Source organism: Lampetra planeri, chromosome 17 (genome assembly GCF_965212315.1).
Source record: "Lampetra planeri chromosome 17, kcLamPlan1.2.h2, whole genome shotgun sequence".
Lineage (NCBI taxonomy): Eukaryota > Metazoa > Chordata > Hyperoartia > Petromyzontiformes > Petromyzontidae > Lampetra > Lampetra planeri.
The window spans coordinates 249633-275684 of NC_136123.1; the positions used below are offsets into that span (position 1 = coordinate 249633).

Below are 26052 nucleotides of genomic sequence, written 5' to 3' on the forward strand. Positions count from 1 at the left end.
TCCCCCCTTGTCTCTATCCCCCCGTGTCTCTGTCCCCCCGTGTCTCCCCGTGTCTCTGTCCCCCCGTGTCTCCCCGTGTCTCTGTCCCCCCGTGTCTCCCCGTGTCTCTGTCCCCCCGTGTCCCCCCTTGTCTCTATCCCCCCGTGTCTCCCCGTGTCTCTGTCCCCCCGTGTCCCCCCTTGTCTCTATCCCCCCGTGTCTCTGTCCCCCCGTGTCTCCCCGTGTCTCTGTCCCCCCGTGTCTCCGCGTGTCTCTGTCCCCCCGTGTCTCCGCGTGTCTCTATCCCCCCGTGTCTCTGTCCCCCCGTGTCTCCGCGTGTCTCTGTCCCCCCGTGTCCCCCCTTGTCTCTATCCCCCCGTGTCTCTGTCCCCCCGTGTCTCCGCGTGTCTCTGTCCCCCCGTGTCCCCCCTTGTCTCTATCCCCCCGTGTCTCTGTCCCCCCGTGTCTCCGCGCTGCGCGCTGACGTCACAGCTCCTGTAACATGGCGGCGGCGTGGAGGCCGCGCTCCCGCACCCACGCGTAGAGGACGCGGCGGCGCTGCTGCTGCTGGGAAGGAGGAGGCGGTGAGGAGGAGGAGGTGGTGGTGGGGAGGAGGAGGAGGTGGTGGGGAGGAGGAGGAGGTGGTGGTGGGGAGGAGGCGCGGCGTGAGAGGGAGACGGGGGGGGGGAGAGACGCTTCGTGTGAGACAGCCCCACGCGACGCGGGGAGCGAGCGAGCGAGGCGGCTCCACAGCCCGCGACCCGCAGTGAACCCGCGGGGCGACTGGCGCGCAGCTCCTGCCAAAGCAGCGGCGTCTCGCTGCCGCTGGGACATCGAGGAGGTGAAGGAGGAGGTGGTGGTGGAGAAGGAGGTGGAGGTGAAGGTGGTGGTGGTGGGGAACGAGGAGGAGGTGGTGGAGGAGGAGGAGGAGCGGGGAGCGGCGAGGCTGGAGCCTTGGGATGGGCAAGGAGCCCGAGACGTGAGCCCGCCGGTAGACAAGTCGAGACGGGGGGGAGGAGGAGGAAGGCCACGACGATGAGCCCCAGACGGTGCGGATGAGCGGGGGAAGAGGAGGAACTCGGCGGTCGATGGTGATTGAGGTGGTGGTGATGATGATGTTGGTTACGGGGACGACGACGGCGGTGACGCGAATGTGCTGCTGGTGGTGATGGTCGGGGATATGAAGATCACAGTGCTGATGATGATGAGGAGGAGGATGTTTACGCCAACACCGTCGACTTCGTCGCTCGATCATCGGGCGTGACGACGACGAGGAAGGAGAAGAGGAGGAGAGGAGAAGACGAGGCGAGGCGAGGCGCTGGGTGGCCCTGCTCGTCCCCCATGCGAGACGAGGCCCATGGCCGCATTCGGCGCTGGGCCCGTGGAGTCGCAGCGCTGCCCGCTGTGCCCGGAGGGCCCCGGGGGGGTCCGGCGGGGTCCGCCCGGGGGGGGCCGGCGGCCAGGCCCCGGCAGCGGCCGCGGAGGCGGTGGAGGAGGAGGAGGAGGCCCCGCTGCGGGTGCTGCCGTGCCTGCACGCCTTCTGCGGGCCCTGCCTGGAGGCGCGGCGGCGGCGCGACGGGCGCCTGGCGTGCCCCACGTGCCGGCGGGACGCGGCGCTGGGCGACGCGGGGGTGCGGGGGCTGCCCTCGGCACACCTGCTGCTCACCTGCCTGCTCGGCGGGGTGGCTGACGGCGGCGGCGGGAGAGGGTCTGGAGCGGGAGGAGGCGTGGAGCTCAAGGGGCTCTTGCTGGACGTGTCCCACGCCGAGATGGGGGGGGCCGCCGCCGCAGCGGCCGCGGGCGGCGAGGCCGGGCCCCACCACGAGAGGGACGCGGGGCCCCCCCGCCCTGTGCGGGGTGTGCGGCCACGGCGTGAAGGGCCCCGCGGGGGCGAGATGCCTCGTCGAGAGGTTTCAGAGTGGCCTGAGGCTCGGCCCCGCGGGGCCCCCCCACGCCCCGGGGTCCCCGCAGGGCCCGCGGGGCTCCCCGCTGGGGCTGCCCTCCTTCCCGTCGCCTCCGCTCGCCGCCTTCCCCGGACTCGGCCCCGGGGCGCAGTGGCCCGGGTACTGCCAGCACCCCGAAGACGAGGTGCGTGTGCAGCACACCAACACCACCACCACCACCACCATGTCATACAGCACACCATGTTATAGAGCACACCATGTCATACAGCACACCATGTTATAGAGCACACCATGTTATAGAGCACACCATGTCATACAGCACACCATGTCATACAGCACACCGCCACCATGTCATACAGCACACCATGTCATACACCACCACGTCATACAGCACACAATGTCATACAGCACACCATGTCATACAGCACACCATGTCATACAGCACACCATGTCATACACCACCACGTCATACAGCACACCATGTCATACAGCACACCATGTCATACAGCACACAATGTCATACAGCACACCATGTCATACAGCACACCATATCATACAGCACACTATGTCATACAGCACACCATGTCATACAGCACACCGCCACCATGTCATACAGCACACCATGTCATACACCACCACGTCATACAGCACACCATGTCATACAGCACACCATGTCATACAGCACACAATGTCATACAGCACACCATGTCATACAGCACACAATGTCATACAGCACACCATGTCATACAGCACACCATGTCATACAGCACACCAACACCACCACCACCACGTCATACAGCACACCATGTCATACAGCACACCATGTCATACAGCACACAATGTCATACAGCACACCATGTCATACAGCACACCATGTCATACAGCACACCACCACCACCACGTCATACAGCACACCATGTCATACAGCACACCATGTCATACAGCACACCAACACCACCACCACCACGTCATACAGCACACCACCACCATGTCATACAGCACACCATGTCATACAAAACACCATGTCATACAGCACACCATGTCATACAGCACACCATGTCATACAGCACACCAACACCACCACCACGTCACAGAACACCACCACCATGTCATACAGCACACCATGTCATACAGCACACCATGTCATACAGCACACCATGTCATACAGCACACCATGTCATACAGCACACCATGTCATACAGCACACCAACACCACCACCACGTCACAGAACACCACCACCATGTCATACAGCACACCATGTCATACAGCACACCAACACCACCACCACGTCACAGAACACCACCACCATGTCATACAGCACACCATGTCATACAGCACACCAACACCACCACCACGTCACAGAACACCACCACCATGTCATACAGCACACCAACACCACCACCACGTCACAGAACACCACCACCATGTCATACAGCACACCATGTCATACAGCACACCATGATACAGCACACCATGATACATCACACCACCACCACCATGGTACATCACACCACCACCACCATGATACATCACACCACCACCACCATGATACATACCACCACCACCATGATACATCACACCACCACCACCATGATACATCACACCACCACCACTATGTCATACAGCACACCATGATACATCACACCACCACCACCATGATACATCACACCACCACCACCATGTCATACAGCACACCACCACCACCATGATACATCACACCACCACCACCATGATACATCACACCACCACCACCATGATACAGCACACCACCACCACCATGATACAGCACACCACCACCACCATGATACATCACACCACCACCACCATGATACATCACACCACCACCATGATACAGCACACCACCACCACCATGATACATCACACCACCACCACCATGTCATACAGCACACCACCACCACCATGATACATCACACCACCACCACCATGATACATCACACCACCACCACCATGATACATCACACCACCACCACCATGTCATACAGCACACCACCACCACCATGATACATCACACCACCACCACCATGATACATCACACCACCACCACCATGATACATCACACCACCACCACCATGATACATCACACCACCACCACCATGATACATCACACCACCACCACCATGTCATACAGCACACCACCACCACCATGATACATCACACCACCACCACCATGATACATCACACCACCACCACCACCATGATACATCACACCACCACCACCATGTCATACAGCACACCATCACCACGAGATACAGAACACCATAATGCAGCACACCAACCACGGGATGCAGCACACCGCCATGAGCTACAGCACACCGTGATACAGCACATCACCTCGTGGTACAGCACAACACCACGAGATATAGGAAATACATCTCTTGAATTGAGCACGGTTATTATTGTAAGAGCGTCAGGAAGTGACGATTGAAAGGGATTCCAAAGCTGAGCAGTGCGAGGTAAGAAGCAGAAAGAGAAGTGCCGTCACCTGGTGGGTTTGATTGTCGTCGTGATGCACAGCGAGGATGCTGCTGGCTGTTCATGCCACGTGTTGTGTGCCTCGAACGTGGCTTTTCAAGCATGATCCACACACATCACAGAGAGTGGAGCAGGTTGCTCACTCTGCCTCTTGTGCACGTGAGGAGGTCTCCAGGAGCTGGAGAACAGCAGAGAGAGAGAGGTCCTGAGAAATCCTCTTGCGTGCGTATGTCTCGTAGCATGTGAATTGCTTGGAAGTGGCAGTGATGCTACAGATGTGACCACCATGCGTGAGACACAGAGGGGGGGGACCCGGGCTGCGTGGTCAACGTCTCGATCCTGGCCACCGTGACCCAGCACCACGGGTGCTTGTTGCCACCAAAGGGAAGGGCGACGTCTGCTTGTATCCAAGCACCACAGTTCCTCCACAGAATGAGATCCCGTTTTACATTTGTACTGTGGGAAGCTGAGGTTCCAAATGGTTTCATGGAACCGAGTTCCTCATTCCGATGGTGACTGTATGCCACGTGAAACAGAGAGTAGCTTTCATCCCAGCCTCTGTTATGGAGACCTCACAGGGCCCTGTGTTGGACCTCTTGTCAGCAATGTCTAAAATGGTTTGGTGCGGTGCTACAAGTTGGAACCAACTTTTTGCCGCTCAGTCTTCACCCGGTGCTTTCTGTTTGGGCGCTCTGCTCACATCTTGTCATGTCGGTCCGGTTTCCACAGCGATTCGGATGTGGCCAGGTCGCCAACCTGCGCCATCGGAGGTTGGTCACGCCAGTTACATTTGACGCTATGGTTTTAATTGAGCAACAAATTCGGTCCTCATTGCAAAATGGTGATTACATTAATCTGGAAACGTTGGTTTTAGTGGCTTTTTCTTGACGGTTGAAAGTGAAATATCGATACAGCGTGGGTTAACATAACTTCCTGAGAGATAATAATTGAAGAAAATATCTGGAAATTCTATACGGCAGAGCTTGGTTAATACATGCATTGGGGTAATACGGTGGCTGCGTGGCTGATTTGGCACACACAAATGTTGCCATAACAATGGCGCATGATGACCTTAATGATTCTGCCAATATTCATTTGAACAATGATGCGGTCATTCGATAGCAATGCTGGCACTGGTGGATGTGCAAGGCTGGTGGCCTTCGTGGCAGCTGTGTCGGTGGACGTGTGCTGTGTGTGCAGAGGCAGGCAGTAGTGGAGTTTGGTGTTGGAATACTTCCCCGGTGCTCAACCTGGGGCACTGCGCCTGTAGCTCCTAATCGGTGACCTGCCTGATTCGTACAGTGCAGCGTTGCCGTTGAGGGCTCATCGCAAAGGTCAATGCTGCGGCGAGCGCTAGCGCAATATACTGGGATCACCGTATTGGCAGCCTTTGCTGGACATTGGAAAAAAAGTGTTCCCATTTAAGTTATGATCGTGATCGTCATCCTCAGCCATGATCAATCCACTGAAGTCGCCGCCGTCATTCACGGTCTCACGTTGCAACAATTCGCCCAGCACCTGCACGCCAGCCAATCAATCTCCACAGTGCTTTTTCCCTCCTTTGGTTTGGCTGCCAGAAATTATTCTCACTGACCGTCCATCGTCCCTTATGGCGACGTATTCTCCCCAAGCCCACTCATAATTAGTCACAGTTATAAGGAATAATTATCATAAATCAGTAGAAGTGTTTATTTTTTATATAGATAGTGTATGTAGAAAACCGTGCGTGAACTGGGCTATGTGACTCTTGCCACGCGGCGTTAGGAGTGAGTGTATTGATTTCCACGTCAGGGCGTGTATGTGGAGACATCGCTGTGCTGTGCGCCAGGGCTTGAGCGGTCCGGCACGGCGCGGTGTGCCGCGTATAGGAATGTAAATGAGCGAGGCTGCCGGGGTGTGTGGGAGCGGTGGCGATGTGCCCCGCACGCTGATCACGGTCGGCACAATGTTCTTGGCCTTCACAAAACCCCGGCGCGCTCGTACCCCCGTTTGTGCGCTGGCATGCACAGTAATCGCCCATCACCACCGATGTGTCGTCTATTAGAGGAATAATTGCATTACTACTTACTGGATCGTGGTTCAATTTATCATAAACTCCAGACTTTAGGGGTTTGGGGAGGAACACTACATTAGGGAATTTATCAAAATACTAAATTATGCTTTTTTTCCCCCTTTTTGTGCATGAGCACTAGTGGATAGTTTCCCAGGGACTGATCGCGCTATGATGTGGTGGTCCGTGTGTTCAAGCCACAGGGAATACCACTCTTGTCATTCCTCCTCTTCATGCTCTTCGTGCTCCTCTGTGAAGTGTGAGCAGCCATTCCTGGCGATGTCAGTTTCATCCAAGGTTCTTCCTCTAGTCAGCCAAGTCCTGCTTTGTGGCACTCACTATCGCCAAGCCTGGAGTATTCTTTGCTAATCTCATGCGAAAAACGAGAAGGAAAACGTCTCTTTGCTAAGAATGTCATTCTGCCGGATGGAGAGATGGTTGGCAGATGTGATTTCGCTGTGAAGTGGGGGGGCAGCGGAGTGGAATGCAGGCGTGGTGGTGGCGGGGTTGCGGCTGTTGGGGCTGAAGCAAGGAGCACGAGGAAAGCCCTGGTCTTCTCTCCTAGTGAGGGACAGCTGCGCTGTGATGCTTTGAAGCGCAGGATGAATCATCCGTTGTAATGCGATCCCCGCGGGGATTTGTGTGCGAGCCCTGCTCTCGCCCGAGTCCAGCTCCGCTTCCTCCCGCGCAGCCGTTCTACGCGGCCCGGATAACGCCCCGTGCAGTTGGCGCTCGCCAGGGAAATGCCAAACGGGGACAAGGCGAGCAGATGAATGAATGGGATGTGGGCTCGGGCTGCAGATTAAACTCCGCTGTTGCGGGCGGGAGAGAGCTGGCGCCGGGCCAGGCGCGCGTCTTGCGGGCGGCGCCAAGGCTCGTGGCGCCAGCACGCACTGTTGGCCCCTGCACGTGCGCGCGCTTCCGCACTCGCGCGCGCCGGGCAAGCACTCGGGTCGGCGCGTACGTGCAATCGTTTCTCCGAATGAAACGCACGCAATTGCGCACATGCGCGATCAACACGTGCGCGTGCAACCACGCACGGACATGTGTGCGTGCCCTCGCTCGCGTGCTCATCTGCCTTGCCAGTAGAAAGATTCCCCCCATCTGAGCACCGTCTGCAATGTTTCTCCCCGGAATCACAGACTCTTGATTCCTGTATTCGTTTCGGCAAAGAGACGGCAGTGAGGGTGACGGCAGTGCCTTGTAAACGTCATCGCTGTCTTTAATTACAAGCGTAAAGGATGAAAATACATTGAGCTCGTGGAGCGCGGTCGTCTGTGGCGGAATTCATCTCTGGATGGCTGCTGATTAATGTGCTGGACAGGCTGAAGATTTAGAGGTGGGGTGGAGTGGGGGCCGGTAGGTGACGGGCGAGGTAATGGAGTCACTGCGCTGGCCTCTCTTCATCCGACCCCGAACACTCGAGCAAACATTACGAGCGTGGGGAAGACATAAAACCTAGCGCCACGACGTCCGCAATGAACACTGGCGACCGACGGTCGATGGCTCGAAGACCGGGTTTCGCAGTTAATGCGTGAAACTGTGAGATCAATCAAGACATGATCAGGAAATCGCAGGACGGTGAAACTCCCGTAAAATCGATCGCTCGGCAGCGAGCTTCCGCAGTGTATGATGTAGCATAATCATCCATGAGTGGCTCTCTTACTCTCTTGACAAAGCTTAAGACTCAGAGTATGCACTTGGCCTTGCCACAAAAATGTATCTTTTAACTGTAACCTATTTGTTCCGCCTATATATATTTTCATCTTTTTTGCTGTCATTCCATCATATGCCAGAGACATAATTCAAATAGGTAGCCTAAATAAAACGTCCATCACTCGGGAGGCAAGGGCTTGTGGATTATACATATTTGTGAAGCACCCAAACCCACTTCATTCAAGGTGGCCAAAATAAGGCAAGTACAGCGAATGAGTCTCCCGAAGCTGTGTGAGAAGACCCCTTTGAGCCTTGTCTCCTCATATGCTGTGGGTTTCTCCTGTTACCCTCGTTTCCTTCTGCACTTAACACACTCTTGAAAAGCATCTTGAGGCTCGGTGGGGCTTTCTTGGACAAATCAAATGACTGGTGTTTCAAGAGGTCATTATACCCCAGCAATGTTGGCTTTTCACCTACAGCGACAGGATTTAAAGTTTTCTAGTGCTCGGGACTTTTCTTGGGCGTGCATGGGGAGCTGGCTTCCGTAGAGCACCGCCTTGGGCCCGGCTCGCATCGCCCATGCGAGATTGTCGGCCAATTTGACGGAATGCACGGTGAGCTCCGAGCGAAGATTGCGCTTCACACACGAGTCTCCTGGCCGGCAATGCTGCGCTTCAAACGATTCCGCGCCCTTGGTTATTTTGCACGGCCTCGAAATGTGCTGGGTTCATATTTTACAATCCCCGTTTCCTCCTCCTGGGCTGCAGCCATGCGGTCCCTGCTCTGAGCTGCGTTTTATGGGGCAGGAGAGGGAACAGAAGGTCAAAAGGGCGTTTCATCTGAAAAACAGGGCTCGTTGCGCGCCCTGCGTGCGGCGTGGAGGTCACGTGTGTGCACACGCCCCGTGGCGAGCACATGCATACTGCTCACCATGGCGACACGTGTACGGGTTCCGCGGTGAACACGTACTCGTGTTCACTGACACGTATTCACCGTGGTCATGTATATACATGTTCACCGTGGTCATGTATATACACGTTCATTGTGGTGTGTACGTTTACCAGGATCGCTCGATTATTTTTTGTAGGGTCTTGCCAACTTTTCGCAGTAGGAAGCAACGTTGCTGGTGTGATACCAATTGCATAATTTGCAGTGTAATTATTCAGCATGGGGATGTGTGGGAGGAACCGGAAAACCCAGAGGGAACCCATATGGAATATACAAAAAAACACCCGAGTCGGAAATCGAACCAGTGACCTCCTTTCTGTGAGGCACAAGCGTGACCAGTGCAGCGCCATCCTGCCGCCCCTAATAGATGGTGGATGTTGTTGAAAACCCAGAAGGTGAAGGTGGGGAGTTGGAGGAGCGTTGGGGAAGAGGGGGGGAGCTGTTGACCTCGCGATCGTGCGGCCGGTGGCGTGCGTGCGTGTTGGGCCGAGCACTGGGTTGGTGGGATGGTTTCATCAGGAGCACAGCGGGGAATGAGCTTATGGATAGAGGAGGACGACATCACTTCTTTATCTCATCGCTCCACAATCTAGATAGACAGGACCAGTATATGGTCACGGTGTCTCATGAGCCACTTGTGTGTGGAATGGACGTACCATTGTATAGTGGAAAACAATGTTGCTATGAAACCTAGTGCTGCGGGCAAGCCTAACCCTATCTCTAAATCTCACCCTATCCTTCCATGTTTTCCTCTGTAACGCTATGTTATAATCATTGACCCCAAAACCATGGTGCTTGGGTGCCAAACCATGTTTGGTTGATGCGAACAGCGCTGTTCAGAGCAACTTTTTTTTCTACAAATCAGCCGTCCAGGCGACTCGGCGGTAGAGTGTGCGGCTCGCGAGTTCAGGGGTAATACAACGAGTACCACTTTGTGGGGAAGTTGGGAGTTAACGGTGGTTGTCCTATACGTTGCAGACTCGCCCCTTCTGAAAAGAAGGTGGAATTTCCACCACCGGCTCAGGCTTACAAGCAGCAGATGAGCATCGCCTCGCTGCTCACTGTAGCAGGAAACCACTTTGAACGCCGACCACATGGCCGGTTCTGCGCTAGGCGACCTCACGCGGTCGCTCTTCCCGCACCCGTGCCTCGGACTGGACGAAGCCGCGCGAACGCCGGACGGACCGCGCGAACACGCGGGGGACATCTCCTCCCTTGCCGCACCCCGGCTGCGGCACGAAGGGTCGAGGTCCATCGGGGATTTGCATTCCAGCCCTGGCCCTTTTTTTGTTGTGTAAGAATGTGCGCAGGATGCAAATGGAATGCCTTGGCCATTCCCGCCCCTCCCCCCAGCCCTCGCTCAACCCCCTGGCGTGTGAGATGCAGAGATAATGGGCTCACTTCCTTTTCCACGCGCGGCAGCGGCCACGTGGGAGTGAGGAGGACGGTGGCCGGGTCCAGGGAGTCCCGCGCCGCCCAATGGGATGAACTGCCACCACTGAATAACCAGACGAGGGCTCTTTTTCACCGCGCCATAAATTAAATTAAATACCATTAGGTAAATCGGCCTGTGGGGTTTCTGGAATAAATTACTTGGTGCTGTTGCTGCATCGGCAGGGGTGCATAAATAACACCTTCCGTCATTGAAGCTGTGACCTTAAAGAGCAAGGAATGCATTGTAGGCGACGTTTTGGGCGATGGCCCTTCTGCACAGCACCGTCACAAACTGTGGAACGCAGCGGTGCAGAATGCCGATGGGCCGACGAACCGCATGTCAGGATATTATTTCGTGGTAAAAATGTGCGCTGATTTATTTATCAATTTATTTATTACCCGTGACCCACCGGGACACCACTGCAGGTCACGATTTGATGTCTGCTTCTTTCCCTCGCACTACGCCATCGTCTCCCTCCCATCGTCTCTTTTCCCAGGCTCTCATCACCTTGCTCACTTACAGAAACGTTAACTCGTTATCGATTACGACTGTGATGATGCTGTTTGTTGCTGGCTGTTTGACGTGTTGGACCCATGCAGTCAGTGTTAAAAATATACAAATGTGGCATGCATGAACATTCGTAAACATCCCCCTTTCAGGAAAGACACGGCGGCGTTTATTCCATCGAAAACGGTGTCTTCCCGTAGCGTGCATGAGATTTGTACAGCCCTTCTGCTGACTACTGAGCGATGGCCACGCAGCCACATTCAGAGCATGTGTATAGGTTTGTTTTAAATGTGTATGAGTGCGTGTATGTATGAATGCGTGTATGAATGCGTGTATGAGTGTTTGTTTGAATGCGTGTGTGAGTGTTTGTATGAATGCGTGTGTGAGTGTTTGTATGAATGCGTGTGTGAGTGTTTGTATGAATGCGTGTGTGAGTGTTTGTATGAATGCGTGTGTGAGTGTTTGTATGAATGCGTGTGTGAGTGTTTGTATGAATGCGTGTGTGAGTGTTTGTATGAATGCGTGTGTGAGTGTTTGTATGAATGCGTGTGTGAGTGTTTGTATGAATGCGTGTGTGAGTGTTTGTATGAATGCGTGTGTGAGTGTTTGTATGAATGCGTGTGTGAGTGTTTGTATGAATGCGTGTGTGAGTGTTTGTATGAATGCGTGTGTGAGTGTTTGTATGAATGCGTGTGTGAGTTTTTGTATGAGTGCGTGTGTGAGTGTTTGTATGAATGCGTGTGTGAGTGTTTGTATGAATGCGTGTGTGAGTGTTTGTATGAATGAGTGTGTGTTTGTATGAATGAGTGTTTGTATGAATGTGTGTATGAGTGTATGAATGAGTGTATGAGTGTTTGTATGATTGAATGAGTGTATGAGCGCGATAGTCGGTTGCCCTAAACTCTTGATTATATTGTTTTGCCGATACGTCTTTTGATAGGCCCCTCCTGCCACCCCCGGCCGCTGCCCCTTTGCCTGTTCTCCTTCCACGCTGCCCCTGCGCCATTTACATTGGAAGCGTGCAGCGCTTCCTGTCTCTGCAGGCGGCTGCGCCCTCGGTGGAAGCAGGTCGCCTCGCGGGGTGCATGGGGTGCGATGCGTCGGGTGTGTGCTCGCTGACAGCACCTGCACCGAAAGTCTGGGCCATTGGGGGGATCTTTGTCTGTTGTTGGTGCATGTGATGGTGAGCAGGGGAGCAAACATTCCTAGTCAATTGGGATTGGTTGTAAATGTGATGGTGAGTGGGGCGAGCTTCGTATAAGCAGAGTGTGGTGAGCTGAGTGCCGTGTGCACTGTGTGTGTGGTGAGCTGAGTGCCGTGTACACTGTGTGTGTGGTGAGCTGAGTGCCGTGTACACTGTGTGTGTGGTGAGATGAGTGCCGTGTGCACTGTGGTGAGATGAGTGCCGTGTGCACTGTGTGTGTGGTGAGATGAGTGCCGTGTGCACTGTGTGTGTGGTGAAATGAGTGCCGTGTGCACTGCGTGTGGTGAGCTGAGTGCCATGTGCACTGGTGAGCTGAGTGCCGTGTGCACTGTGGTGAGATGGGTGCCGTGTGCACTGGTGAGATGAGTGCCGTGTGCACTGTGGTGAGCTGAGTGCCGTGTGCACTGTGTGTGGTGAGCTGAGTGCACTGGTGAGATGAGTGCCGTGTGCACTGTGGTGAGCTGAGTGCCGTGTGCACTGTGTGTGTGGTGAGATGAGTGCCGTGTGCACTGTGGTGAGATGAGTGCCGTGTGCACTGTGGTGAGATGAGTGCCGTGTGCACTGTGTGTGTGGTGAGATGAGTGCCGTGTGCACTGTGGTGAGATGAGTGCCGTGTGCACTGTGTGTGTGGTGAGATGAGTGCCGTGTGCACTGTGGTGAGATGAGTGCCGTGTGCACTGTGTGTGTGGTGAGATGAGTGCCGTGTGCACTGTGGTGAGCTGAGTGCCGTGTGCACTGTGTGTGTGGTGAGATGAGTGCCGTGTGCACTGTGGTGAGATGAGTGCCGTGTGCACTGTGTGTGTGGTGAGATGAGTGCCGTGTGCACTGTGGTGAGATGAGTGCCGTGTGCACTGTGTGTGTGGTGAGATGAGTGCCGTGTGCACTGTGGTGAGATGAGTGCCGTGTGCACTGCGCGTGTGGTGAGTGCCGTGTGCACTGTGTGTGGTGAGATGAGTGCCGTGTGCACTGCGCGTGTGGTGAGCTGAGTGCCCCCTGCGTGCGCGAGGGGCGAGGCGAGGCAGGGGCGGCCGTTGCCACGGCGACCGGGGAGAGATTTTCCGTTGCTTCCGATTCACGCCGCCTCCCTTGGAGCGATCGAACTGCGTCCGCGGGCCGGGGGGTGGGGCGCTGAGGGGAGGGGGGCTGAGTGAGGGGAGGGGGGCTGAGGGGAGAGGGGCTGAGTGAGGGGAGGGGGGCTGAGGGGAGGGGGGCTGAGGGGAGGGGGGCTGAGGGGAGGGGGGCTGAGGGGGGGAGGCCCCCCCCCTGGCCCCTGACTCTCCTCGCTTTGTTTCTGGCGAGTGACCCGGGATAGCTTCTACGCTCCAGTGAGCGGCGCGGGGGGGGCCTTTGGTGTGGGTCCCGCGTGGCTCCTGCACCGCCGCGTATGGGACGATATTTGTTGCTGTGTTTTTATATTTTTGAACATTTCACACAAGTATAAGCGCAGCAACAACTATCACGCCGTAGCGCCCCCCCCCCCCCGATCGCGGCCGCGTGGAACTCGCCCCGGCTCCTCCGTGACGAGTTCGGCCTCGCGCATGGCTTCGTGTTGGTCGCCTCGTGACAGAATACAACGACACCCAATAAGGTTGCCGAATGCAAAGGCCCAAAACGCCAAGTGACCAGCAACAAACAACAGCATCAACGTCGTAATAGGTAAACACTCATGCATTTCTTTACCTGAGGAAAAGTGGCAAGAGTCCAAAGTGCAGCAGCGTGAGGGAAGAAGCAAAGGGATAAGTGACCTCCATTGTGGTGAGTGAGTAGAAGAGTGATTGAGTTGTGTGACCTCCAGTGTGGTGGGTGAGTGAGTCGAAGAGTGAGTGAGTGAGTTGTGTGACCTCCATTGTGGTGAGTGAGTAGAAGAGTGAGAGAGTTGTGTGACCTCCAGTGTGGTGGGTGAGTGAGTAGAAGAGCGAGTGAGTTGTGTGACCTGCAGTGTGGTGGGTGAGTCGAAGAGTGAGTGAGTGAGTTGTGTGACCTGCAGTGTGGTGGGTGAGTGAGTGAATAGAAGAGTGAGTGAGTGAGTGAGTTGTGTGACCTGCAGTGTGGTGGGTGAGCGAGTCGAAGAGTGAGTGAGTGAGTTGTGTGACCTGCAGTGTGGTGGGTGAGTGAGTCGAAGAGTGAGTGAGTGAGTTGTGTGACCTGCAGTGTGGTGGGTGAGTGAGTGAGTGAATAGAAGAGTGAGTGAGTGAGTTGTGTGACCTGCAGTGTGGTGGGTGAGCGAGTCGAAGAGTGAGTGAGTGAGTTGTGTGACCTGCAGTGTGGTGGGTGAGCGAGTCGAAGAGTGAGTGAGTGAGTTGTGTGACCTGCAGTGTGGTGGGTGAGCGAGTCGAAGAGTGAGTGAGTGAGTTGTGTGACCTGCAGTGTGGTGGGTGAGTGAGTCGAAGAGTGAGTGAGTGAGTTGTGTGACCTGCAGTGTGGTGGGTGAGCGAGTCGAAGAGTGAGTGAGTGAGTTGTGTGACCTGCAGTGTGGTGGGTGAGCGAGTCGAAGAGTGAGTGAGTGAGTTGTGTGACCTGCAGTGTGGTGGGTGAGTGAGTCGAAGAGTGAGTGAGTGAGTTGTGTGACCTGCAGTGTGGTGGGTGAGCGAGTCGAAGAGTGAGTGAGTGAGTTGTGTGACCTCCAGTGTGGTGGGTGAGTGAGTAGAAGAGTGAGTGAGTGAGTTGTGTGACCTGCAGTGTGGTGGGTGAGTGAGTAGAAGAGTGAGTGAGTGAGTTGTGTGACCTGCAGTGTGGTGGGTGAGTGAGTAGAAGAGTGAGTGAGTGAGTTGTGTGACCTCCAGTGTGGTGGGTGAGTGAGTAGAAGAGTGAGTGAGTGAGTTGTGTGACCTGCAGTGTGGTGGGTGAGTGAGTAGAAGAGTGAGTGAGTGAGTTGTGTGACCTCCAGTGTGGTGGGTGAGTGAGTAGAAGAGTGAGTGAGTGAGTTGTGTGACCTGCAGTGTGGTGGGTGAGTGAGTAGAAGAGTGAGTGAGTGAGTTGTGTGACCTCCAGTGTGGTGGGTGAGTGAGTAGAAGAGTGAGTGAGTTGTGTGACCTGCAGTGTGGTGGGTGAGTGAGTAGAAGAGTGAGTGAGTGAGTTGTGTGACCTCCAGTGTGGTGGGTGAGTGAGTAGAAGAGTGAGTGAGTTGTGTGACCTGCAGTGTGGTGGGTGAGTGAGTAGAAGAGTGAGTGAGTTGTGTGACCTGCAGTGTGGTGGTGAGTAGAAGAGTGAGTGAGTGAGTTGTGTGACCTGCAGTGTGGTGGTTGAACACAGCGTGGTTGGGCTGTACCATGGAGACCTGCAGGGTGCCTGTGGAGACTGAGGGGAAGTTGATGCCACAGAGCCAAACAGGTTCCTAGAGCAAGGAGGGACTCTGAGACGTGGCTGAGTGTTTTTATTCATGGTCACAATTTTATAAAATACTACTGTGATATAATCACCACCACCAGCAGCAGCAGCAGCAGCCATGATCTGAATCACTCCTGGATGAAGGCCTCCCCAAGCAGCCACCACTTCTCATGATCTTGTGATACAACAATACATCCAGCACCTGCGCACCAATTTCATCGCTCCATCTCCTAGGTCAACGAACTCTCGGAAGAGTTCCATTCCTTGGCTGCCACTCCTTTATTACCCTTGACCATCGTCCATCTTCCCTTATAGCCATGACGTGCTCTGGCCAAGCTGACTTTGCTCAATATTTTGTATGGCGTGTATCATTGTTTCTCGTTTTATTCTGTACCTTGTCTACAGTTGTGCTCTCATGCATGAGCCTAAATGTAAAATGATAATTTGTACATTTGATGAAGGGATTGCCTCTCAGGTGCATGTACGGTGAGCATAAGAATCGATTTGAATCGATGCGTCGCTGCATGCCTAAAGATCACGATGTCGTTGTATTAATCACGCATCCTTAAGCGAGAGTGCCTCGTAACATTTGTGCGTTCGTCCGGGCGTGTGCGTGCGTGTGTGTGCGCGTGTGTGTGTGTGTGCGTGCGCGCGTGCGCGTATGTGCGCGTGTGCACCCGTGGTGCCGTGCAGGCCGGACGCTTGTTCTGCGAGACGTGCGCGCTGTCGCTGTGTCGCGAGTGTGCGCGGGACGGCCACTCGAGTCACGAGGTGGTCTACCTCTCGGTCCCTTCACACGACTCGCGATCGCTCGCGCTGCAGCTGCTCACGGACGCGCAGCAGGGCCGGCAAGCGATACAGGTGACCCACCATCACCCCCTCTCACTTCCCACTCGCTCCCCCCCTCTCTTGACACGTGCTCACGCTCCCCGTGAGTTACCTATTCTCAACCTGCTCCCCGCTCGCTCCGTACACACTACTTCGCTGTCGACTCATTCATACTACCTACAACCTGCTGTCTCCCCACACATTCCTCACTCTCGACATGCTCCCTACTCACTCCTTATTCACTCCCCCTTCACTCAGCACTTTCTACATATGTCCCCATTCGCTGCCCACTCTTCCTGCAACTCCCCTCTCACCCCCCTGTTCATTCACACTCCCCACTCATTCATGCTCCTTGCTACCCACACTGCGCGGTTGTGGGGCGCACATCACATGGCACGCTGAAACACGGGGGGGGGGGGGGGCGTTCTGCCACCTCTGGGGGAGAGAGATGTAGCGTGTTGTCCGCAAGCGGCCTCGGCCATGCATCTCTGCCAGGACCATGGGACGGAGAGTGCCATGGGTTTACGGTCCCGGGTGGGGGAGGAGACCAGCAAGTGGCTGTTGCTGGGAAATGGAGGGTGGCGGCGGCGGCTTGCGGGCGAGGCCCGGGTAGTGGCGCTCGCCGCCAAGCCCAGAAGTGGCGGCATGGCGATGGGCGTTGGTTCAGAAGGAGAGGCTGCGCGGGGTGGGGGGGGGTTAACGGCGAATTTCCTCGGTACATTGATTGTGCAGGTTGTGAGGTTGTGCTGGTCATCCAGTTTTGACGACCTTATGCACGTTTGTTATTTTAACAGGTCCCGGAATGCATGAATGTGTGTATAAGTGTCTAACTTATACAACCAAAAACCTATATTATGGGTGTATAAGTATCTGTTTAAATGTATGAATAAGTGTATGCGTGTTTGTATGAGTGTATGAATGAGTATATGTATGTGTTTATATGAATGTGTATGAGTGTATGAATGTTTCAGTGTTGCTCATTCATACTAGTGAGTAACTTTGATGATTGGCTGTTACAATCCTGTTGTGGGTGGGGGGTGACGCTATACAGAGAAGGTGTGGGGCTGTGCCGTAAGAGGCGTGGCTCAAGTGTGTGGCCACACCCCTTGTGCAACCAGTCGCTAAGATGTGGACAAAGCTGTTGCAGGCGATGATTGAGTTGCGTGAGTTTGAGAGCCAGTTTGTTGGGCGACGTATCGCTCACGTGGAGGTCCAGCTTTAGACTCGTGCGTGCGTGCGTGCCTGTGCGTGACACGCACCTCGCCTGTGCTCCGCGTGTCCAGCTGGGCCTGGAACGTGCGCAGGCGATGGTGGAGCAGGTGGAGATGCGGGCGCAGCAGGTGCGCGCCGAGGTGAAGGCGGTGGTGTCCGTGCACCGCAAGGCCCTTGACGAGCGCGAGTGCGAGCTTCTGCGGAAGGTGGGAGAGCGCCGCCGGTAGCACCGCGCAGGCGCAGACGTGCCGCCTCCTCTGGCTTTGCGCATGCCCTTGTCAAAACTCGCACCGTCCACGCATTACCGTCTCCTGTTTTATTACTGAAGTCGACCCATAGTGGTGCACGTTATGAGATCTCTTCTAGAGCTCCACTGAGTAAGGCTTTTGAAACGTTAACATCTACGAGATAAGAGCTGGGTTACACATAGCATCTATAAGATTTGCGGATAAGTTACGTGCCGTACGTATGAGGACGAGCTGCTTGGATTCCACATCATTGAAATGGGCGTCCGGTCCCGGCCACGCGCAGGTCGAGAAGATCCGCCAGGTGAAGACGCAGACGTTGCAGAGGCAACTGGAGGAGCTGCGGCAGAGCCTGGCGCGTCTCGACTCCGCCGTGGAGAGCGTACGCGCCGCCCTGGAGGCCGGGGCGGATGCCGAGGCCCTCGGGGCCGTGCGGGCCCGCGTGGCCGCCCAGCTTCGGGACATCGTGGGGCTGGGCGCCGCCGGAGCTCCTTCGCCCCCACAGCAGCCGCAAGAGGACGACCGCGTGGTGTTCGTGCCGCCCGACGCGGCGCTCTACGCCGCCATCCGCACGCTGGGTGCCGTGCAGAGCGGGGCCTGCCCCGAGCTTTCCACCGTGGCTGGGGAGGGCCTCACCAAAGTGGTACGGAGCCTCTCCACACGTACTCGTAACAGAGCCTGTTGTCCAGTCACGTGTTTGCGAATTTACTCTCGTCAGGTCACAGGGCGGCAGGGTGACGCAGGGGTCACGCTCGCGCTTCAAGGCAAGATGGGTCTGGGTTAGATTCCCTACTCGGGCACCTTTCTGTGTAGAGTTTGTTTCTGCTGTTTTGCATGGTTTACCTCTGGGTTTTCCAGTTTCCTCCCATCGCTAAAAGAATATCCAGTGTAACTTTTATTGGCCAAACATCCCAATGTTGACAAGTTACCTGTAATTTACTCAATTGGGATCGCACACACACAGCTCCATCCCCCCTTACTGCGAAAACTTGGCAGGTCCTTCAATCGCAATCGTGTTCAAATGACCCCAACCTCGACGGCCCACTCAGCCTACACTGGGACCGCTCCTCATCACAGAGCAGTGCTCGGTGTTGGCTTAACCTCTAATGGCTAGGGCCTACCATCATCATCACAACAGACCCTGCAGCTCACGTAGTTTGCCTGCTGGGGTTGACTGCCCCCATCCCAGCTGCAGGTACGTGTCGGGGATTGTGTGAAGTTATTTGTGTTATTAACGTGACATCGACGCCCTTCATGGTCATACTATACAGACGACCCGGATGCCGCTGTCGGCGCCACTGGCCATGGTACATTGCCATTCACCCTCCAACCCACCACCCATTACTTTCCAATCGCTACGACCATGGCTACTGTTCCTGTGAACTTGATTCCTCCACTAATGTTGTCGTCTCATTCGTACTGTGTTTAACTACCAAACTGTAGGTCACAACAACACACTTGCCAACTCTTGCGTACTCAATCGCTCGCTCAATTATCCACGCAACCACCCACTCTCTCATTCACTCGCTACCCCCAATCACCACTGCAGGTCTCTTGCTGCCTTTTTACCCTCGCACTGCTCCATTGTGGAATTCCCCCCCACCCCGCCATTTGTCTCTTTTCCATTGCAACTTTCATAGTGCTGTTTGTTGCTGGCCATTTGACGTTTGGACCTGTGCTCAGCAACTGTAAAAGAGAAACCCCCCCCAGGGGCCGTCGTGTCAAGCGCCTCTCGCCTGAGACTCGATGTCGCCGGGGCGGCCACTGGGGCCGCCGCTTGCAGGTCAAAGGGCGCCTGGCGTCGTTCACGGTGGTGACGCGTGACCACGGCGGGGAGTTCCGGCGCACGGGCGGGGACCCCGTGTGCGCCGCGGCACTGGGCCCGGACGGGCGCGCGGCGTGGGCCGAGGTGCGGGACAAGCAGGATGGCACCTACGGCGTGAGCTACCGGCCCGCCGCCGACGGCGAGCACACCGTGTCGGTCACTGTGCTGGGCCGGCACGTCGAGGGCAGCCCCTTCCGCGTGCTCGTGCGGCCCGGACGCAGCTATGCTGGCATCGGCAAACCGGCCATCGCGTTCGGAGGTGAGGGATGCGCGGCCGATCGGAGGGGAACCAGGATCTTGTAACCGAGTCTCTAGCCCTACGTCTGTCCTTTACGACTTTGAAGCTTCACTATGGTGAAACACAGCCAGGCAGGGCCTAATTTAATCCGCGTCTGTCGAGGTCGGTGATCAGAAGACGTTTCCAATGCCGGCACACCACCTCGTCCCGCTGTCTCAAGATCCACTCCAGTATACCAAAGTGAGCTCCTGCTACTCACATGAGCGTTGAGGCAGTGCTCATCTCCTGCTTACAGACCTAAACCAGTCGCAAAGATTCAACATTCATATGGCGTGGGTAGTTTGGGCCATCGGATAATTCACTCATTTTATAGAGCCCCGTATGTAAGATTTGGACTCTCAACCTTCAGATAGCGACCCGCTTACCCGTGCGCTGAGCCATCAGGTCGGGTTGTATCTTCGGGGAGAAATGAATACTTGCCATCAGGCGCTCCTTCACTGCGCCATAGTCACGTTGCTGCGTATGGCGGTGAGATCCCATCTTGGAGTGGCAAGTGTGCGCTGCGCAGCCTGGGACACGCAGACCGTGTGCGTCACTCTAAAGTGATTTTCTCATGAGAGAAGTCTCAAACTCGTGTCGAGTTTCCAAGGAGACACGCACCCTCAGTGTGAATATCACGGGAAAGTCGTTTGTTATTTGTCCTCTCTTTGTCCCGTAGCCCGGCAGGTCCACGGTGTGCCGCGTTCCCCTGAGCTCGCGAGTCCTAACCGCTCCGGTCGCATCGCCATTGTCGCCCGTGCGCCGTAGGTGGCGGCACGGGGGACGGTCAGCTGTGCCGTCCGTGGGGGGTGTGCGTGGACAGCGAGGGTCGTGTGATTGTCGCCGACAGGAGCAATGACCGCATCCAGGTACGGCCCCGGCAGTCCCGGCACGGCTACGCCGCGTTGCTTCGAATCGTGCCCGATCTGTGCCGAACGCGCGTGCGGCAAAATGATCGCGTAACCCTGTCGCGCGTTTGCAGGTGTTCGGTCCCAGCGGAGGTTTCCTCTTCAAGTTCGGCGTCCACGGTTCCCACCCCGGCCAGTTCGACCGCCCGGCGGGCGTGGCCTGGGACCCAGGCCGGGGCGGCCGCATCGTGGTGTCGGACAAGGACAACCACCGCGTGCAGATCTTCTCCGGCGAAGGTCGCGTGCTCTCCACGTTCGGCGAGCGCGGCAGCGAGAGCGGTCAGTTCTGCTACCCGTGGGACGTGGCGGTGAGCCCCGGCGACGGCCTCGTCCTCGTGTCCGACACGCGCAACCACCGCGTGCAGCTCTTCTCGCCCGACGGCGCCTTTGTCAACAAGTACGGTTTCGAGGGTGCGCTTTGGAAGCACTTTGACTCGCCGCGCGGCGTCGCCTTCGACGCCGAGGGCCGCCTTCTCGTCACCGACTTCAACAACCACCGGCTGCTGGTGGTGCGGCCCGACTGCCGCTCGGCGCGCTTCCTGGGCGGCTCCGGCTCGGGGCCCGGCCAGTTCCTGCGGCCGCAGGGCGTGGCCGTGGACCCCGAAGGCCGCATCGCCGTGGCCGACTCGAGAAACCACCGCGTGCAGGTGTTCGAGCCGGACGGCGCCTTCCTGTGCCAGTTCGGAGCGCCGGGCGGCGGGCCCGGTCAGATGGACCGGCCGTCGGGCGTGGCCGTCACTCCCGAGGGCCTCATAGTGGTTGTCGACTTCGGGAACAATCGCGTGGTGGTGTACTAGGCCGGCGGGGTGCCTCGCTCGCAAAGCAAACCCGCGTGGTGGCCGGTGTCTGCCGTGACCGCCTTCACGACACGGTCGGCCTGTCAATCAAATTGCACGCGGTACACGGGCGTACGTGGAGCATGCACGGCATAGACATAGGGGGATTCATTAGAGACGCAGTTTTACTCTCTCGGCGAATTCAAGTAAATTATGAATATTGTGAACAAACGGGGCAGTAATACTGCTCGCGTTTCCGAATTCTCTTAACGGACACGGAATTTTCTCAGAAAACTACGCTTTATACATCCTTGAATTGAATCCGATTGACCGTGTTTACGTTTAGCGAAGGGTCACTGAAGTGCCTGCTTGTGTGAGGCTCGGCGGCCTGGTATCGTAAAAGCACAAGCGGCCGTGCAGTGCCGCCCCATGGGTTTTGCTTTGCAGCCACAGGCGTCGGCGTCGGGGGTCGATGCGCGGGGTGCACGGTCCGCACGGCGCGCTCTCTCTCCCTCCTCGCTCGAGGTTTTCGTGTCCCGTCCGTGCGGCAGTCTGAGAAGACGAACTTGGCCCCCGTTACACGCGGGCGTTTAAAGTCGCTTGTGTTAGAAAGCCCAGAGCTGTCCATTTATCACTCTCCGTGTTGGCGACACAAAGGCTGCCGTGTTTCAAATCAGCACTTTGAGGCCACCGAGCGGTGGCGAGCGGACTCGCGGGGAACGCCGACCGTTCCGCCCGGACGCCCACGACGTGGCGTCTCGTGGCTATCGTCGGCGCCCTCGTGATGGCAGCGGCGACGCTACGCGACAAACGAGACGCGAGTAGGGTAAACGAGCGATAGGAGCTCGCTCACTCACTCGCTCGGTAAACTGCGACCCCTCCGGGTGGCCACAACACGACTGGCACCACACCGTTCGTGCATCCCTGGTGGCCTGTGATTCCAGGCGAACCTTGGCGATCGTGTGCACCAGGTGCCAGGGCTTGATTTCAGCGATCCGGCGTGTCCGTGTCTGCGATCCGGAGAGTATTCATTGAGAAATCAAGCCCTGTCCGGTGTTCACGTGTCCCTGGTGTTCCTTGTGCCCACGTGTACCCGGCGTTCACGCGAGCCCCGCGCCCACGAGCACCCGGGGTGGTTCTCCGGTGTCCGTGTGTTCAGGCCAACGCCATTTGCACAGAAATTTAATTTTAAAAAAAACCTCTAAATGTTCACTGAATGTATGATGAAACCACACACAAGGTCCCTCAGGGAAAGCGTTCTGTCCGAGACAGTAGGAAGGAATCGTTGGCATCACATGCAAGCTACCTCAGCTGACCAAAGAGAGCGTGCGGCGCGCACGCGTGGCAGAGCGACGCACGCACGCCCCCCCCCGCATGCACGTGCTGCCATCGCGGCACACGGCGACACGTCGTTGGCGCCCGGCGCCAGCAGGCCGCTCGTGTCCCCGTGAGCCATCCGCTAGAGATCTATCTACCTCACTTTTCTGTTGCCTCATCAGCCTGTCAGTGCTTTACGAGCGCTTCACGGTTTACTTTGTCTCAGTGTGTCTCCGCGTGCGGTCACGTACTCGGCTTTTGCGTTTATCTCAGTCAAGGCTAGCGGGATCGTGACATTACACGACAAGACCGGGCACGACTTGTCTTTTCGTTGTTTTCAAAGTGGGATTGCTGCGTGTAAAGACACAGAAAGCTCCCTCTTGTAAAACCGATCTCCTTTTGCAATAATATTTCGCTGTTTACTCTCAATAATGATGCAGCCCAGCTCGGTTAGTCTTTATGAAACTTGAATTTCCATTCCTAGAGCCTTGACGTGTGCACTGGAGCTGCCCGGGGCCACCGCGGCTCCAGGGGCAGGGTGGAACCAGGGTGGAGCCAGGGTGGAGCCAGGGTGGAGCCAGGGTGAGCCCCGCTCGGAACCCGTCCACTCTGCTCTCACCTCTGCTGGCCGTTTGTCTATGACGGATAGCTTTAATATGCTCACCCCTAACCTTCCCGCTAGCTTTAGTCTGAAATATATATTTTATTTCCCAAGGCTGCATTATCTTCCATTTTCTGCTTTGCTGATTGTGTTCTTTAGTTGCCAAGGGATGAGACGAGGCTGGGCAGCCCCCGCGGTGGCGAGGGTTGGGTGAGAATGTACGCGGCGGCGCTGCGCTCGCGTTGGGACCGTTTGAGCTACCTCGCCGCGAGCAGCAGCAACAGCACGGACATTGGAGACGACAGTGTCGCTGTATTTATCTCTTATTTATCTCGCTGTACCTCAAACACTGTCGATCGCTCGCAGACTACTGACCTTATTTATACCCTACACGGACGCGACGCGCGGAAGCCGTGGCCATGCTGGCTGGCAGGGCTCGGCCGGCAGCGATGACGGTGGGGGGGGGGGGTAGCGGTGGCGCCACGGGTGGAACTGCTCCGACAGGCCCGACGTTGTTCACCGTCGGCTTGAAGCCGCCGTCTTGCGCGAGCGCCGCTCGTTCCTACGCCGCGGCGTTAAAACCACTTCGTGCTTAACCGTCGTGTATGCCAGCATGGGTCGTACCGACATGTTTATAGAGCTACAGGATTGTACAGTTAGTAGTAGCTAGACTGGCCGATTGCGGAAACAATTCGAGTGGAATGTCCCCTTGGTTTGGCATTGATGGTGGAAGTTTTGCATGAAAAACACTTTGAATGCAACCGGCCGCTCGTCTTTTGAAAACTGATTCTAGATTTGAAGCTTTCGTGACTGCAAGGATTCATATTCTTAGGTTTTTTCGGTAAAGTCACGTAGGTAAAACATCAAAATTAATAAAAATAAATAAAATAAAGATTACGACGTTTCGGAGGCAACACAAGTCTCCGTCATCAGGTGGGACCATCACAGCCAGATTAGCTGCATCAAGTGAGGCAATGATTCAAGATGTAATCCCTTAAAAGCGAGTTGAGGGGGGAGGAGAGGGGGGGGGGAGCTCATCATTGGCTACCACATTCTGATGAGCTCCCCCCCCCCTCTCCTCCCCCCTCAACTCGCTTTTAAGGGATTACATCTTGAATCATTGCCTCACTTGATGCAGCTAATCTGGCTGTGACGGTCCCACCTGATGACGGAGACTTGTGTTGCCTCCGAAACGTCGTGATCTTTATTTTATTTTATTTTTATTAATTTTGATGTTTTACCTACGTGACTTTACCGAAAAAACCTAAGAATTTTGAAAGCTGTTTTGTTTTACCTCAAAGCGCCCGCAGTGCGGCACCGTCTCGCTGAACCCACGTCCCTGGGCTTGTCTCCGTGCCAGCCACGGGGCTGAGCGGCCGCCATCGATGATCTACCTCCGTCGCCCTCCTCCCGCGCCGCCCCGGAGAGCCTCGGGTGCCTCCCGTTCAGAACCGGTCTCTGCCTTAAACTCTCCCCGCCGGCCTCGCCGCTCGCTCGCTCGCCGCTACCCCCCACCTCACCCTTGGTCGGCCGCGCACGTTCGTTGCCGCGTTCCCGGGACACGTTTTACGACTTCCCGTTCGCGGTGGTGTACGGTAACACCGGCCTTGTTCCGCCATCTCCTTGAATGTCGACCGCTCGACTCTCTCAACCGTGGAATCGCCAGCCGTGAATTATTTGGCTGTGCCCGCGTTGTTGCCGTTTGCGGGCAACTCTCTTTCTCGGTTGGATCGTAGCGCCGCCGTGGTGGGCGCGCCCCAGCACCCGGCGGGCGGCGTTTACAGTCGAAACGGTTGTTGCGTCTCAGCCCAATTTCACTTTCGTAGCCGCCCCCGCGGCACATAGCGCTGGCAGAGCATCCCGCGTCACGCCGCGTGCAGTATTTATAGTGGGCATTCGCGGGGAGGAGCGGGGGGGCCTGAGTGTACCTCCCCCTGCCCCCCCGCTTGTCACGCTCAGGGCAGTCAAACCAGGGTCGGGCGCTATCGCCCTCGCCCCCGCTCGCCAGCCTCGTCGCCACCCCCCCACCCCCCCCAAGCGGCGCCTTTGGCACCGCCACCGATCCACCTACCTCATCCGTTCTGCGTCATCGTCGCCTCATTCCACCCTCTACCTCACGGTGAACACACGTGGCAATGCGAGCAGTGATTGCACAGCGAGGCGAAATCACGTCCTGTTGTCGTCACCCACTGTGTTGCACCATAATCAATTCGTGTTTTTGTACGCCACATTCCGCAGGCCCTGGTGTGTACTGCTTGTTCTGTGGGGCCCTGTAGTTCTACCGTGTTCTACAGGAACCCTGTGGCTATTGCAGGGCCCTCTGTAATGTGAGCCCCTGTCTGTACTGTGTGTGTGTACTGTGGGCCCCTGCGTGTACTGTGTGTGTACTGTGGGCCCTGTGTGTGTACTGTGGAGTCCTGCAGTCCTGTCCCACGTACTCTCACTGGCCAGCGGCGTTAATTCTGTCGGTCTCAATGTCCCCGCTGGAAACTAGAGTGCCGTGGCCGGTTTCCTGGGTCGGAGGAAAAGATGACACTCGCTCTCGTTGATCTGTTGACC

General features: G+C 56.3%; 1 protein-coding gene across 1 annotated transcript; it reads left to right on the top strand.

Moving 5' to 3' along the window:
* Positions 1–642: 642 nt before the first annotated feature.
* TRIM71 (tripartite motif containing 71) lies at positions 643–22614 on the top strand. The gene is given in 9 exon segments (XM_078601757.1): positions 643–1420; positions 1422–1823; positions 1825–2067; positions 16198–16365; positions 17616–17750; positions 18076–18432; positions 19573–19873; positions 20660–20760; positions 20874–22614. Coding segments are annotated over 9 exon segments (2514 nt in total). The 5' UTR covers positions 643–1336; the 3' UTR covers positions 21597–22614.
* Positions 22615–26052: the final 3438 nt, after the last annotated feature.